The following is a 17,554-nucleotide window of genomic DNA, read 5'->3' as shown; positions in this document are numbered from 1 at the left end:
CATGATACACACAGTGTTATATTTTTGTTATGTATATTATAAGAGGAAACTTGACCAGGCTAACATATTATTTTATAATTTCTACAATTATAGAAAATATCCCACTATTATACAGTACATAAAATCAATGTTTTTCATTTTTTTTACTGCTCTAAGCTCCCATTTACATAACGCAAAGGTTACCTTTTTACCTTTGCTTACTTAAGACTTATGGCACACAGGAAGATTTGACCACGGCTTCACTAAGGTAGACGGTGGCAGTTCCCCTTTCCTTTTGAAATGTTTAGGACACTCCTGAGAAGCATGGAAGAAAGGGTTTCCATCACCAGACAGAAGGGTCTCCATTCACCAGACAGGTCCTTAACACAACTGCTTTATATGGTAGTCACCCTTTGAAATACCCTCTGATAAATGGCACAGACTAAAATCCCCAAAGCTGCGCCACATTCAGAACAAACTGTAAACATAAAGGACAAAATTAATTTGTTTATAAGTAGGATTTGCAGTCATCAACTGTGTACCTGTTTAATAAAATAGTGTGTTTATAAAAGATACCCTGCACTGAACAATATTTAATTGCATATTTGTATTTAGTCTTGTGGGAGGAGCAATGATTTCATTTCTGGCATATCATCATGGAATGGAAGGAATGGAGGAATTATTTCTTTATTTAAAGGTATAACCACTAAACATGTCCCAGGTGCAGTAACCCACAGAAGCCAATATGAAGTTTGCTTTTAAAGTGTTAACCAGTAAATTTTTCCTGCTGATTGACTGCTATAAGTGACTAGACCTGTAGCAAATAATGCATCTTTCATTATTATTATCCTTTAGCATCTTGAATTGGTTGGTACAATATTCTTTTAAGGTGTTTTGTTTTTCATGTCAGTGCAAGAGATATAAAAAGGTTGCCTTCTTTCTACATAACAAAAGGGCAAAGCAACGTTACCAGCAAGTTCAGTGACCCTGGATTCCTAAGTCATTAGGCCCAGGACCAACTTTTGTAGGATAAGGATAATGTTCATCATCCCTGTTTTCCAATACTCTTTAGCTTCCAGCCTGATCTTCCCTCATTATGTTACAACTTAAGGCTATAAACATTAAAGAGCCAATTTATAATGCTATGTCTACCTCCAGGGTGGCATAGGCGGCATTGTTAAGAGAGAAAACAACCTCCAATCATTATTATTATTTACAGCTGCAGTCTAGACAAGGACTTGCTAAAAGACCGACAGAAAGATAGAAGTACTTTTCAGGACTTGTGCTCTTTCCAGCCAAGTAACCACAGGTATGCACTAGAACTGAGTTTAGCTTTGTGCAAAGCAAAGTAAAATGAGGGGAGGTGTGCGGGGAAACACATGCTGTATATTAGTTGTTAGTGGTTTTTAGCTGGCAAGATCAGCAAGCCATAGTCATGCTATGACATGCACAGTTGTGGAGCCTTCACCTTTATATTGCAGGTGCAAAACTCTTCCAAATGCAAAAAATAGCCACCTGAAATGTGCCCACACACTGATGTTGTCTGTAAAGTGCAGCAGAATATGTTGGCTCTATATAAATAAAATTATATTAATGTGTCTCTTACTAAGTCTCTGTAATATTATTTTTCTATTCAGTTTGGTTCTGCTGTGTTTACTATTGGACCTCATTCTGCACTGAGTGTCAGCAACAAGCATCAAACAAAACAGTACCGAAGTCTCCTTTCATAAATTACTCAGGAGGAAATTATGGATGTTGACAATACATACATTGGCAGAACTAGGGGTAGGCAGAAGAGGCAACTGCCTAGGGTGCAACGATGGGGAGTGCCAGGCAGGTACCACTCCTGCCTACCCCTAGTATGCCCTTTCTTGCCCCTGCTGCTTGTCTAGGGCAGCAGCCGACCCCCCCCTGTGATGTTCCCATATGCACGCTTCTTCACTCACACATGCAGGGTGGTGTGCAGGGGTGAGGTGGCCAGCCAGCTTGCCTATGGCACTCTGTCGGCTTGTCCCGCCCCTGAGTACTCACGGACTAACAACAATATAACTAAGATTGTAGGAATGCAAATGATTGAGACTTTCCTGTAAGGGTAAATGATGTTTTAAAGCAGGGGGCTCAAACTCAATTTACCTGGGGGCCGCAGGAGGCAAAGTCAGGATGAGGCTGGGCCGCATAAGGGATTTCACAAAAAATTGGCTTTCAAGGGATAATGCAAGGCACGGCAGGCGGGAGCTGCTGATTGCGGAAATGACGTTATGCCATCATAACAGTTATTATGGGAAGACGTTCTGTGTGCACAATTAGCTCCTTAGCAGCTAATTGTGCACACAGAACGTCTTCCCATAATAACTGTTATGATGGCATAACGTCATTTCCGCAATCAGCAGCTCCCGCCCGCTGTGCCTTGCATTATCCCTTGAATCGCAATGAAAATCGTGATCCATTCATTGCTTTTGAGAAGGCGTTGGTGCGGGCCACAAAATATTGTACCGAGGGCCGCAAATGGCCCCCGGGCCGCTAGTTTGAGACCCCTGTTTTAAAGGCATTGAGTTGCAGAAAAGCACATATAAAATAAATGCAAGTTTGAAGAGATAAGTTTTGAACAAGGCTTATCACTTTCCCTTCTCATACACTGCTAGCTAATTGGTCAAAAACATATTTGGGGGGGGGGGGGGATGAATCATATTGAAGTTTAAGTAATTCAAGTGTATTATTATTGGAAATAAAATAACTGGAAAATAAAGTGCGAAGTGATTGCTCCAGGTGCATAAAAGAGAAAATATCAGCTGGAATCAGTGAAATGGGTTCACTTTGTACTAAAATAATCACTCTGCACTTCATTTACTCCACCTCCACATTCTTTAAACAGATCACCTAAAATACTATCCATCATTCTTGCAACTAGTATTTCCAGAGCTATGTAAGAGGAAATGTGTGGTGAACTCTTAAAAGGGGAATGAAAAACTTTATCTACTAATTGTGGCTACAATGTGATTTATATGCAGAGTTATAGTACGATGAATGACATAAAAACTTACTGGCTGGCCTAGTTCTTTGGTAGAAGTATTTTCCTCTGGCCTGTAGTTCTTTGACAAAAAATATATCCAGACAAAACAGCGACTATATGCAGAATTCTAGTAATACACGTGGCTAAGCTAAAACCACCCATCATGAACAAAGATGGCAGAAATTGTGGTTCAGCAATAGTTAGAAGGCTGATGTTGAGCTGAACAGTACTGATGTAGATTAGCTTCAGATTTCCAGTGAATGGTTAGGTAAATTGCTAGTGGCCCCTTGGTAAGGCCATTATTAAGGCCATATTAAATGTTTCCTATATCTTGAATATCTTGTGGACCATATACAATGCTGGACCCTGACTGACCCAGGCTGTTTGTTCTACTGTTATGCCTCTGGGAATTGCTAGTAAGCTGTATTTGAAAAGATGGTGTCTGGCTAAGCTTGATCCTATTTAAGAACAATTTACCATACCATGACGCATAAGGTCCTGCTACAAAATTCTGCCATTTCCCAGCAGAGGATTTAGGTTACCTTACACAACCAAGTAAAAACATCTCCTCCAGCTGAATAGAACTGCAGATTTGGTAATATTATCCATGTGTCTCAGGTATTCTGAGGAAAGGTTCGACAGAGCTGCAAAAAACAGTTGGATTATATTTCCTTTTACACTACTTTATAAAGGTTAAAGAGAAATCTACTTTGTGCTACTTAAAATGTAAAACTATGGCACTGAAGTATGTTATTAAATCTAACTAGCGCAATGGGCAAAATTAATTACATTGAATATGGAGCAGTTTTCGTGCAGTGTTGCTCCATATGGGTACAACCACTGGGGATACCATTGATATCAATGGCAGTTATAGCACTGCTCATAGTGGCACTCTGTCAATAAGCACTGCTTTTGACTGGTTGATTTCTTAAAAGAAAAATGTTGTTAATTACTGTGGTTTTGGCACATGCAGGAAGTTTTTATCTCAAAAAAGGACATTCGCATTTTAAGGCAACAAACATGTATGCCATAACAACATCAAATGTCATACATTTTCCAAAGATGCAATTCTAAGTGTTTTGTGGTAGCCTATTTCACTTACAAAACAGCATAACCCAAAAAGGAAAGTAAAACACAGCAAGAAAACAAAGTACTGTAATTAATTAGGATGAAGGATTAATGAACGATGACATAAAAGGTGACGACCAAATTAAAGACTCTACGGATAATGCTAGGCGCAAAAACTGCACCACTCGAACACAAGCAAGTGAAGGGTATGTAAGTGTGCATATATGTCTAGCCCATAAGTCACCCGTTCACTGTTAAGTACAAGCTGTGCCTATTTTTGCGAAACAGGCCCCATACATGGTTAGCGGCTTATATACTGTATTTATTAAGCACAACAATATTACTCTACCAGTTCCTAGGAACTAAGTGATAAATCACCCTGAAGGCTGCTAGGAATTGTATCTCCTGAAATTCTGAAATTTGGAGGGCTAACAGCTTGTCTACTTGAAAACATGGAGCACAAAACAGTTATGTATGCAAAGCTGACAGCACTTTCTAGAGCTGAATAATATATCAGCAGCAGAGGGCAGCGAGTGCAAAAGAGTCCTATACTTACTGCCGCCCAAACACAGGCATTAAGAACAGCAACCCCCCCGCCATGCAAAAGGCAGCTTCCAGTCCCAAATGTTCCCTGCATGGACCCAATGAGCCCTATAAAATTTATCTTTAAGAAAATGCTCATATGGGAAAGGCTGACTTTTATAACAACTTAGCTATTAAGTCATATATTTTGCAATACTTCCTGATTTGGTTACAGCTTCCTGTTTTTCCAATATAAATGGAAACATATTATCTGGCAAGTGTAACTACGCCATGTTAGCAAATCCACGCTGGGAGGTGAGTAAATCACTGGGTGCAGGTTGTCTGACTTGCAGTTTTTGTTTTTCCTTACAGTAATGGCACATGCTATTTAAGAGAGGCATATTATTTAAAGTAATCGTGACAAAACATAGCATTTTAGCTTAATTTGATAGTAAATATGCTGACATCTTACACCCTTGCATTTTCTCCACTGAATGGTGATTGGCTGCATGAGAGTCACAGAATGATTTAAATGTTATGCTTCCAGGGACTTGCATACCTTCCACATGCTCTACAGTAACCAGTTCAGCCAAAGGTAAGAACATTATTTACAATACTCAGCAACAACGGGGAATCAGTCCAATAAGAACAACTGCATGCCAGTGTTTTCTTTCTTACTAATTTAACACTTAAGCCTTCCCCTCTGTATTTCCTACTTGTTTTGCTTTGCTGTTAAGGGAACTCACTATTCCAAAGCAACCAAAAAGAACTGAATGGATGCGCTTTCCTCACTACCCTTGAAATTAAAGCTTTAAAGGGGAACTCCACTCAAACACAACTTTAGCTTTTTGAAAAGCAAACATAATTTCAAGCAACTTTGCAATATACATGAATTAAAAAATATGCTGCCTTTCCATAATTTGTAATGTAATAATATGGTTTGGAACAGTTATCTATACCTGGCCCCCATTCTCCTGCTGATCTAGCGGACTCAAATAAAATAAAACAGTAGTCGACGGTCCTCAGCCTGCCTTCAGCCTGCATCCTCCAAAACCCACAAATCCCTGCACATGGGATGCCAATAAAGGAAAGGTACAAAACAGTGCAATGCAATGTGGGGTATGTCGTTTCTGCATGCTGTTTGTAAACTGTGAAGAAGTTGTTACAATTTGAAACATCAATGTTTTAGTTTCTCCACCCCTGCCAAGTTTTTAAATGACACAGAAAGAGAGGAACTGTTTTGCAGCTGGATTTCAGCATATACAAATAGTATTTATTCATACTTTTTGAAGGAGCAGATTACAGTAATAGGTATTTTAGGGGTTCCTGTGTTTTAGGGAAGCTCTTTAACAAATTTTAGTTTGGAAGCCGCAGTTCCCCTTCAAAATAAAAAATAAACCACTACATTGGCAAGCTGGTTCTATTTCTCCACTAATGCTAATTTAAAAGAATACCCTGGGCCAGTGTGTTTTTTAATGCTAAGAGACACATGCCCCAGGGTCTAAGGATAGGGACCATAATCACTGGGGGGTGCGTAATAAATTGGCAACCCCTGTGATTAACATTTTCATCTTCTTTTAAATTGGATTTATGCATTTAATATGACTTGCAGACACAGACTGTACTACACTGTATTTTGACAAGAGACGGTTCAGTACATGTTTTGGAGTTGTGTTATTTGCACAGAAGAAAGCAGCTTTTCACGTAACCAGGAGTACTGGCATTATCCACACTTGACCTCAGTCACTTGTTTCTCTTGCATTCTTCACCACCTTCTCTATTCCACATGCCTCCATTTAGTGAAATAATAGTAATTTTAAATAGACTTCTCTAAACTTTTGTTGTTACGTTACAGTAAAACTTCTAGTTACATAAATGTAACTAGGGGGCTTATTTATGACTATAGGTGCAAAATGCATAAGCCATGGGTGAATAATCCTCTACTGAGCATTTGTTGGACTCACTTGATGAGCTCTACAGATCAATTAAAATACACTGCTTGTTGTGGGATATTCTAAGCCCAATAAAACATTTGAGAGTATTTGTTAAGGAGGAGTTGCATGGCCTACATAAAAGCACTTGTCAGAAAGCCTGTCAGAAATCCACAGCATTTTACCCTTTTGGAGATTGAGTGAAGGGATAAACAGTATATTGTTAGTCTAGCAAGACATTCAACATGTGTAAAGTACACATTGCCTGTGTACAGACAGAATAGAAAATACCAACATAATTTTGCGATGGAAAATGCAAAAAAGTCGCCCGCAACAAATCTCCCTACCATCCCACCGGCGAAAATGTAAGTCGCCGGTGGGATGGCACACGCTGCGCAGACGATTTCGGCAAATCGCCAAAAATGCCTCGCGAGGGGATGGTAGTTTGGAGAGATTAGTCGCCCGTGACAAGGGAGATTTGTCGCGGGCGACTAATCTCCCCTTGTGCCAGAGCCCTAAGCAATCAGCAATTCATTTTGAAGTCTACCACAAAAAAATCTATGTTGCAATACTTTGCAGTAATGAAATAATAAGGGACTGTATTGAGAGGGTGATATGTTCATGTCCAAATACAATACAACAGTAGTCAGGACCTTTTACCAATTCTACCATTTTACCAAAAAACTAATTCACACAGAACTTTCGAAGTATAGTAATGTGACATAAGTAAGCATTATTCTTTCAGTAGGGCTACCAATCACCTGTCCTCCTACTTCTCGGTTGCTACTCCTCAGTTAATAAAACAAATAACAGGCTACATATTTACTTTAACAATATTAAAGCTGTTATTATTATTTTCTTTGAAGTTAAAGGGTTTAAAGGTTCTGTATGTGTTTTGTTTTAGAAATGTAGAGTTGATTCAAATATTGATTCTTACATCTCTTTAAAAAAATTATATATATACTACTGTGTTTTTTTCTAAGGATAAACCAGCTGACCAAGACAATGAGGCTATGGGTTATGCTGACAGCTCTCACTGGAGCAGCGTTTTCTGTTCCTGTAAGTATTCACAATTTTGCTAATTGATTATTTGGGAATATACAAAATGCAATATACATTATTGCAAAGGATGTAGATTTGTAGATTCTATACAGTAAAAATAATGTGCAGGAGGATTTCATCTATGCACTAATGCCTTTAAAACATTTTTATTCCAACATGTAAAAAAGGTTTTCTCCAAGAAAAAAAAAAAAGAAAGTGGCATAATCTGTTGTAATAATCTTTACTGATGTTGTGCTATTTGTATGATGACAGCTAGTCAGCCTGTTTAATGAGGTGGAACAGCAGCTGCCAAATTCTAGCCTCTGGGCTGCAAAAAAAAAAAAAAATAAGAAACAAGAAAGTTTCCATTCTTGATGTTTAGCTTGATGATAAATATATAAGGGTTACTAAGATAGCAGAAAACAAGAGTAGAATGAAAGGTTCACGCCCTTAAATTTTAATGCAAATTTAGATGTATAAAAAAAAAACATGTATACCTAGAAAGCCATACAAGGTAAAAGAAGAATAAAAATGTAAGGTAAGACGTCACATTGTAAAAAATATGTATGTATGTATGTATGTATAACTTTATTTATAAAGCGCCACAAGGGTACGCAGCGCTGTACAATCTTACAATATACAAAATTACACACAGGGAGGACAAGTGTTATAATAAATACAATAAATAAGTATAAATACACAGGGGGTAAGTACCATGTGGTATGAGACACAGTAGGAGTTCCCTGCCCCGTAGAGCTTACAATCTAAGTGTATATAGAATATAGATAGAAATGTAGAGCATGAAGCCATATAAACTGTGTATGTATGCTTTTGGTTGCATTTACTGTAACCAATAATATTTACTTGATCTATTTTTATTTATACTCTACTAGAGTAGAATTAGAATATATCTTTATTGTCATTGTCACATAGTAAACAACGAGATTTAGGAGGAAACTGTACATTTCTGTTCCAAATCAACTTTTTTAAATGTATTCAATATTCGTTAATTATGTACATGAATTTGCAGCTTCCACCTCACCCACAGCATCCTGGGTATGTGAACTTCAGTTATGAGGTATGTCACGCATGCCTATTTCTCTCCCCCACTTCACTCTCTATCGCTGACCTTTTTTAGCTCTCACATCCCCATTCATTCATTGTCAGGTATCTTAACGTCCTTGCTCAGAATCATATATTGTGTTTCTTTAGTAGAACACCCACAGGATTGCCTTGGCAACTTCCTATTGCATATTTGTGTTTTGCCTTTGTTTGTTTACTGGGCTGCCTGGCAGGCAGACACGTCCCTTATGGCTTTGGAAATGGGTACCATATTTATATTTAAGTAGTTAATTTTGAAAAATATGGACTTTTGTGCATTATCAGTTATTAACTTGATAAAATTAGTGGCAAAAGAAATGGAAGAATTCCTGCAATACACTTGCAACCTTTTACATGCGTGTACCTGGTTTGCGACCATTTTCTTGCAGCTTGCAACTTGCCCCCTTTTGTAAATACATCTTAATAAATAGGAATATTAAAGTAAATTTAAAGGTGAATTTCCTCTCAAAGGGGGTCTAAACCAAAAAATAAACTGATGTAACCTACCTTACTGAGGGTTCTTTTATAAGAACTTTTTAAATTTCCATAAATTTTCTATTTTTGCTGTCTGTGAGATATTTCTGTTTTTAGACAGCTAATGCCAATCTTTTGACTAAATACAGGAAGTGCACAGAAACTCTTCAAAAAAAATAAATATATAGAAAACTATACATCTCAAAAACAATATTATATAAAACATCCTATTTGTAAAACCCTGCTTCATCTAAATAAATTATTTTCATAAAAATATACTTTTCTGCTAGTATGTGCCACTGAATATTTGTAAATAGAAAAACTGCAATTTTAAGTACAGGTATGGGACCTGCTATGCAGAATGTTTGGGTCTTGGGACCAACTAAAACATATTTCCAACATTAATTAATTAAACCCAATAGGATTTGTTTTGTTATTGCAGAGAAAAGGGAAATCATTTTTAAAAATTAAAATTATTTGCTTATAATGGAGTTTATAGGAAATGGCCTTCACATAGTTCGGAACTTTCTGGTTAACAGGTTTTCAGAAAATGGATCCCATATCTGTACCAGGGGCTCAAATGACACACTGTGCTTACACACAAAAGAAGAGCGCACAAACATGTTAGATTACATCAGACAATTCATGGACTAGGATAGGGCAAGGAAGTGGACCCCAGGATATAGTGGGGGTTTATGGGAATTGTAGGAGTGTGCAGATCGGTGAGAAGAGAAGGTGAGGATTTAAGGGGGTGGAACAAGCAGGCTTCTGAGCCATTTTGGCTTTGCAGCTCCGCCCACCCTCCCTAACAGTTATGAGCAGGTTATTTAGTCACAGCCAGGCAAGGAGGGCAGTAAAGACAGAGAGAAAGGGATTAAAGTGATGGCAGAAGTTGTTTGGAGCTGAGACTAGGGGTAGCAGATATTAGCCGCTGTGAAAAGAGGAAAAGGTAAAGGAAACAGGTTAGCCTCAGGATTGCCAAGATGGGGGTACAGGGGATCTCCATAAAAGCAACCGTCAGTGGCTAGTTGTGAGCATTAGGTTGGAAAGTTTGCTTCAATGTTTAATATGTTGTGAAGTATATATGTGGTGGGGGGTTACCTTCACATAACAGTACCTTCACAAAACAGTGGCTCAAGGTAAAAGATGTGTTGGTTAAGCATTCATTCTGAATGTATCGTTTTTACTAGCAGTCTAAAACCCTTTCAGGCATAAGATGAATGGAAATTGCAAAAGTACTCAGATGACCACTCTGAAAAATTTTACATCAGTTCGTTTCTGGGAAATGTAAATCCTCTTTAAAAGAGAAAGAAAGTCATTTTGGCATTTTACTGCCAATAGATTAGCCACATTAGTGCCACCTAGAAAGCAGAAAGCTTTATAATACCCGAGTAAAGAACCCTAGAAGCACCCTCGGTTTAAGATTGCAGCTGCCATTTTAGCTTGGTCGTTGTAGCTTCCTGCTGTAGCTCTAGCCCCTGGTAGCTCAGATTACACATTCCTAAGGGAGAGGGAGTAAGTTTTATAAATTCTTATGGGAGGGGGGAGCAGGAGAAGGGAGAGAGGAAAGAGCTGGGCAGACTCTGGCCCTGGGAATGAAGGATTTTTCTGAGAGGAAGTCAGATACTGAAGAACATGTCTACAAAAAAGGAAACAAGAATTCCTGTGTTTCTTTTGGACTCAGTGCAGCTTTTATGTGAGTGTTTATAGCTGTATTTATATAGACCTTTATGATAAAGCTTTTTAACGTTCCTTCTCCTTTAAATAACAAGCCATTCTGAGGCAAATCAACAAATGCATACTGTATAACAATCATGAATAATTTTTTGTTTTTTTCTCTAAGATTTTATCACCTTTAAAGTGGTACCAGTCTATGATGAAACATCAGGTAAGAATTAGGCAGTAACATGCTGATAACAGCCATTTCCCATTCTAAAGGAAAAACTTCTAAAAAGAAAAAGTCTGCATTCTGATGATGATGTAGAGAGTGATATTCTGAGACAATCTGCAACTGATCTTCATTTTTTATTATTTGTGGTTTTAGTTATTTCATTTTCAGTTTAGGAGCTCTCCAGTTTGGAGTTTGAGCAGCTATTTGGTTACTAGGGTCCTAAGCAAACAGGGAGTAGTTTGGATAAGAGACTGGTTAAGAATAGAAAAGAAAGTTACAAAAAGTAACAATACCAATAAAACTGTAGCTTCACAGAGCCATAGTTTTGTCCCTGCTCTATGACCCCCATTTAAAAAAATGGAAAGAGTTAGAAGAAGGCAAATAAAAAACTATAACAAATAATTAATGAAGACCAGTTGAAAAGTTGCTTAGAATTGGCTATTCTATAACATACTAAAAGTTAACTTAAAGGTGACCCACCTCTTTAATAAAATGTTCTAAAACATTGCTACATTCTAGATTGTCTTTTAAAGTATGTGCAATATCTGTGATCTGCAGTTAAGCTGTGTGTTTACATATTCTTTTAAAGGAGTATTAAAGTCTAACTAAACAAGTAGGCTAGAAATGTTGTACATTATGTTTTGGACTTCTGTACCAGCCCAAGGCATCCACAGCCCTTTAGAAGGGAAGATCTGTGTCTCCAAAAATGCCCCAGTAGTTCCCCATCTTCTTTTCTGCTGATTCATTGTGCATGCTCTGTGCTGCTGTATCTTACTGAGCTTAGGGACCAACTCACAATATACTGTATATATATAATATAAATCTCACAATGTAAGGCTGATTCATAATTTATTCAGATTCTCATTACATGGCAGCTCTGAAACCAGTGTAATTAGCATCACAATTTAATGATCAGCCCTATAGCAACAAAAGAAAATCTAAATTCCATGTTTACATGTTTTCCCAGTATCCAAATTATGGCTATGAACCCATGTCTGGTTGGCTTCAGAACCCAGTGGTACCAGCTCCTCCTATGATGCCTCAGCAACAGCACCCAAGCCAGCATGTAGTTCCAAAACTGCCACCCCATCACCCATTCCTAATACCTCAACAGCCAGTTGTACCCGTTCCTCATCCTGTAATTCCTCTGACACCCCAACATACACATCAACTCAAGCCCACATATCTGTCAAATCCTGATTCAGCAAATACTCAACCTTTGGAGCCATTCAAACCTGATCATGAGAACAAGAATGGGCATCCCATGTTCCCTTTACAGCCCTTGCCACCACTTTTTGAAGAAAGACCACAGGAACCATGGCAAGCAGCAGGAAATACTAACCAAGAGGAACTGGTATATATATTTTAATTACAACATGTAAAGCTTAAGTGTGGTACTTTGTAAATTAAAGAAGCACAACAAAACAGAAGTACTCTCATATGTGGAAAGGTCACATAACATAACCAGAACTGCATTTAAATTTTTCAAAAAAACTATAGCATAGCAGTGAAACAGAAAAATGAACTAGGTCAGACTGTCAAACTTCCAGCCTTCCATATGTCGTGAACTCTAACCTGTAATAATAAATCAGTGCCTATACTCAATCTTAGTTAAGCTGCTGGGGTCAGTGATCCCCATTTGAAAGCTGGAAAGTGGCAAAGAAGAAGGTAAATAATTAAAAAACCATACAATATACAAAAATGAAAACCAATTGAAAAGTTGCTTAGAATTGGCCATTCTATATAACATATTAAAAGTTAACTTAAAGGTGAACCGCCCCTTTAAGGTATGGAGATCCAAATTATGTAAAGATCCTGTATCCGAAAAACACCAGGTCCCAAGCATTCTGCATAGATCCTATACCTGTATTACATATTTCATTCTCAGGCTACTGCCACACAGTCCTGTGCCTGCAACCAGAGCCACTGTGTAGGACCAGATCCAGGCACATGGAGTGGACTTTGGCGGCGAAATGTGTAAATATGCATTTCTGTGCCAAAATCCTACATGTCTGCACCCAGCACAATGCAGTGGCTTTGGGTGCCATCACAGAAGAAGGCTGATGTCAGTGGGGTAGCTGATACTCGGCCTGCGATTATTGTTAGGTCGAGAATCAGCTCCATGTGGCATCAGCCCTAGTCACAGATAACCACCTTGTGCCTGAACCATATATACTCTGCAACATATGTTTCTATTTTTTCATCCAGAAATAGAATGTCTCTCAAAAAAACACATTTTAAGAGACGAAGAAATAACAGCAAATTCGCCCACACTGCAGAACTTTTCAGATCACATGTGTATTCCTCATGACACTGAGAAAATGTTTATTTAGTCACTTAATCAAGAAGCATGATAAGTTACTGATTATATGTTAACATTTTGTCTTGTTAAAGGGGAAACACAAACCAGTTCATACTATAGATGGTTATAATTGCAAACAGCATTGCAAATTCCTTCTATAATTACAATTTTTTACAAAAGGGTGCCCTTGTGGGTCCGATATCTTGTCAAGGTTACTAAGCCTAATTAGTTTATTAACAGAAACAAATTTACTCCAGCTTATTTCAGAAGCAGTAAAATAGAAAGTGAAAATCAATAGGACAGGAGTAGGGGAGGCTGGTGAGTCAGAAAAGGGTTAAACACTCACACAAGGCGTTTTCAGGTTTTTCAATTAAATGCACTGGCAACATATCTTATCAAAAAGTAATCATGACTTTTTGTGTTCCACATTACTTGTTTTTTAATGTCTAAAATGATTTCAGGCCCTCCTGCACAATGCTGTTATATCATTCTTTGTATTCCTGATGAAAGTTTGTTTTCTTAACAGTAAATGCCATGAAAATGCAACAGGTATTACAGCCATCCTCGTGGCTTCCGATTAACATTACTTTTTTTAACCACAGCACTGATACTTAATCCTCTTTATGAGTTTTCTTCCCTTTGATTTTGAACATGATGTAGGACCATTATTTTCATTCTTTTCCATTGCCTAAAGAATTCAGAGCCTTGTTTACTTGAAAATATTTTTCAGTGGTTTCAGAAAACATTCACAAATGAACTGCAGCTGCAGCAGTCTCTTCTTAAACATTTCTTTTTTTTCTGCTCTTTTTTTATAGGATTAGACGTGTTTGGATATTAGAAAGGAAGATTATTCCGAGAGTTTCCTGCACTACTGCAGAGTATTGGTTACTGTACTTTTTCCCATTTTTTGCCTACCTTAACTGCATTGTAATAAAATCCAAAGAAAAAAAAAAATGAGGTAATAAACATCTTAAATCATTTTGAATATTTTCTTGTCTTTCTTACTAATCAGATAATTATTTTAAACTTGCTAAACCAGGAACTTACCTCCAAAGAAAGGCCAGAATAGTATCATTTACTTTCTTTGTATGGTTTATGCAAAATAAATATCAATCTTCTTTCTCCATAAGAACACAGATTTGTCCCACCAAATGTCTTTTATCCAGTGATCTGGTCTGTCTCTCCTGTAAAATTCTCATTATTCACTGAGCACCTGTGAAGGACCAAGGAGGGCCAAATGTTCATCGCATTGCTCTAATAAGTTCCCAACACTGGAATTTTTAAGTTCTCCTGGTAGACATCATTGATGTACTCCTTTTCCACAAAAGGTATACACAAGAGTGAATCAAAGTTCATTTTCTGTATTCAAAATGGATCCTCTTCTATATATCCACAGAATGGCAATGTTCCTTCTCCATTTGATATATCCACAAAATGTGAACTAGTGCTTCTTCTTCTTATGATATTTACAATAGGTGAATAAGTGATCCTTCTCCATGTGATATCCATAAAATGTAAATCAGGGCTTCTTCTTCATATGATATCCACAAAATATGAATTAATGTTGCTTCTCTAGATGATATACACAAAAACAATTTCTTCATTTAAATAAATGTAAAAAACTAAAATAAATCTATACAAAAAGAGAACCAGTCCTGCTTTTGTGTAAGATTAATTATATCTTAGTTGGGCTTAAGTACAAAGTACAATTTTATTATTACAGAGAAAAAGGAAATCACTTTTAAACATTTAAATTATGTGTGATTCTATAGAAGATGGTCCTGTCGTAATTTGGAACTTTCTGGATAACAGATCTCATACCTGTATTATATACATAAAAATAAAAATTCAAATTTCTTCTCTTCAGGACATTGAAATGATATGGTTTGTTTAATGCAACATTAATTCATGATAAAAACTGCATATTACTAATAAGTAGTAACCCTGTGATCTTTTGACAGCTGTAGTACAATGGCTTGTGGGGTAGCCTACAGCAATGAGATCGTCTGCAGGGCTAATCTCCCTCCCACCCCCTAGACAGTCCAGTATTTGATAGGATGGGATCAGGCAATTTCATTTCCATTGTAGCCCTAGCCTGACTTGTAACTCTATTTTCACTATTTTCACAATTTTTATTTACTTGGTAAATTTTTGTTTACTTCAGGTAGGTCAGAGATTAATATAAACCTGGAACACTTGAATGCAGTGCAATACTATAAATAAGAATCTCATGATTTTAAATGAAGTCTAGCTGAGGTCCAGTTCTATCATATAGAAACATATATTTGCCATGACTGACAAAATGTACTTGCCTCAGCCAACGTTTCATGCGTTAAAAAAAACTCTATATTTTGCAATTTGCCCATAAAATTAATTTGTCAATGGCATAAATAAAATTAGCCAGCTGATTGGGAAAGTGACTGAGTCACTACAGGAGTGAGGTTCCATTTGGTTTCTTCAGTCAACCAAATTTTCGACTGTGATTAATTTAAATAACGTTGCATCGTTTTATCCTTAAAAAATGATGAGGCTGGGGCCACACACAGAGAAGAATAATAACAAATTGTCTGACCTGGTCTTTCTATGTGTGGTGGGTAGCAGGTGTGCATACTGTATAATATGAGTAAGATGTTAACCTAAGTCATATGTTTATGCTATTGTACAAAAAGCAGTAATGGAACACAAGTTCTGCCTAAAGAAACGCTGAGCCATGATAAAACAATTATCTTCAAAAGTGCACGAGTGCGTGGTTTTGATGCTACTAATTGCAATAAACATCCCAATATACCCTCCAGTAAAAGCATCATGGAAAGTTAACAAGCAATATAAGCAATGGCGTTATTAGATGGACATTGTTTTCCTTGCATCCAAACATCTATTTCATCTATAGCCTAGTTACACCATTATAGCCTAATTCTTGGATTTTTTTTCTGCATTTTTAATTTGGTTAATACAAAAATAGAAAATTGCCATTTTTTGGGATTATATGATTTACAGTGCACTCAAACAACCAAGGGCACATATATCATTTTAGGTCACATCAGTCACTTTATGCCCACACTTCTTCCTGTTACTGAGCTGCATTATTTCCTGTCAGGTGATCTCTGAGGAAGCACACAGACCATCACAAAATTATGGCTCAAGGCAAAGGATGTAAAAGGGCAATATTTTCTGATATATAAATTTATATATACCAGTTTGGTGTGATCTTTCAATAGGCTACTTAATATTATATAGGTTATGCATTCATTCTTAAGGTATAGTTTCCTTTAACTGCAATACAGGTGTTTATATGAATATTATATATAAATAAGAACATTTTGCAGCCCCTATACATCACATGAGATGAGACTGAGTAGCATGGGGGAAATTTTCATTTCATTTTAAACCAAGCTATAGTCTTTAATCTTTTTCTACCTGTAGTGAATCTTGGTGTCAGAGCAATAAATATTTTTTTTTTTAGTTAGACACCCAAAAAGTGTCACATGTATGGTTAGCAATGATGTATGTGGAAGATTTCACAAACCTGCATCACTTTTATTCAGGTCCACATCTGACACATTCTTCCTTTTGCTACAATAGCCCACAAATGGCTGTAGAATAAATGATCACCAGAAGAACAGTAGCAAATCAAACATTTACTAATTCATGAATATAACATGGTCCTGTACACAGCACCCTACTGGCTATGAGTATGTTTAGAGGCAGTATATTGGGAACAGCTGTGTATGGATACCATGTCATTTGACAGAGATGATTCCATCTGGCTGAGGAATGCAGCGCTGGTGAAGCGCGTTGCTTGTTTACTGAAAAAAAGAATACTCTGATCACTGGATAGCTACTGAACTGAAAGATGTGCCTCAGAGCCACTTTTACATGCAATGCCATTATTGTCCAGAGACAGAGTAAGACAATAATTACATCTTTACTTTGTATGCTTTAACATCTTTAAGTATACTAGGAACAAAGGCATTTAAGTGCCAAAACAACTGTATAAAGATGTTAAGTAAATTATTACTATTTTAAACTAAAGATACTGCAATCACTATTTTGGAAATATATCAATGTCAGAGCCCATGTTTTGATTTGTTCAGCAAATATAACCTGGTAATAATCTTGCCATTGGTTAAATCTTCCTATATCTGCTTATATCTTCCTATTATCTATATTTAATCCTATATCTTCCTGAACTTAGTTTTTTCTTCCAAAAATCAATATTGACTTTAAACATGAGG

The 17,554-nt window shown here is 37.0% G+C and overlaps 2 protein-coding genes and 1 long non-coding RNA gene across 7 annotated transcripts in view; 1 reads left to right on the top strand and 2 right to left on the bottom strand.

Moving 5' to 3' along the window:
- arhgap6 (Rho GTPase activating protein 6) overlaps positions 1-17,554 on the bottom strand; it is a 134,932-nt gene that overhangs the window by 57,344 nt on the left and 60,034 nt on the right.
- On the top strand, positions 4,691-14,300 carry amelx (amelogenin X-linked). 3 transcript variants are annotated; one of them, XM_012956377.3, is made up of 7 exons: positions 4,837-4,894; positions 5,127-5,174; positions 7,494-7,569; positions 8,582-8,629; positions 10,970-11,014; positions 11,985-12,371; positions 14,135-14,300. In XM_012956377.3, the coding sequence occupies exons 2-7, from the start codon at positions 5,146-5,148 to the stop codon at positions 14,138-14,140; spliced, it is 591 nt and encodes a 196-aa protein (XP_012811831.1). In that variant the 5' UTR covers positions 4,837-4,894; positions 5,127-5,145; the 3' UTR covers positions 14,141-14,300.
- On the bottom strand, positions 13,396-17,046 carry LOC116408865. The gene is made up of 2 exons (XR_004221344.1): positions 16,846-17,046; positions 13,396-14,891 (listed from the first exon to the last, which is right to left on the bottom strand). It is a non-coding gene; the product is annotated as an uncharacterized LOC116408865 (long non-coding RNA).

Source organism: Xenopus tropicalis, chromosome 2, assembly GCF_000004195.4.
Source record: "Xenopus tropicalis strain Nigerian chromosome 2, UCB_Xtro_10.0, whole genome shotgun sequence".
In the NCBI taxonomy this organism is placed as follows: Eukaryota; Metazoa; Chordata; class Amphibia; order Anura; family Pipidae; genus Xenopus; species Xenopus tropicalis.
The sequence above is the reverse complement of the archived record's forward strand: the minus strand, read 5'-3'. Positions and strand labels throughout refer to the sequence as shown.

Bases quoted from the DNA above. Each gene is read 5' to 3' on its own strand.
- amelx (XM_012956377.3), top strand. From the start codon at position 5,146: ATGCTCTACAGTAACCAGTTCAGCCAAAG. The intron at 5,175-7,493 runs GTAAGAACATTA...TTTTTTTCTAAG, and splicing joins AGTAACCAGTTCAGCCAAAG to GATAAACCAGCTGACCAAGA. The intron at 8,630-10,969 runs GTATGTCACGCA...TTTTTCTCTAAG, and splicing joins ATGTGAACTTCAGTTATGAG to ATTTTATCACCTTTAAAGTG.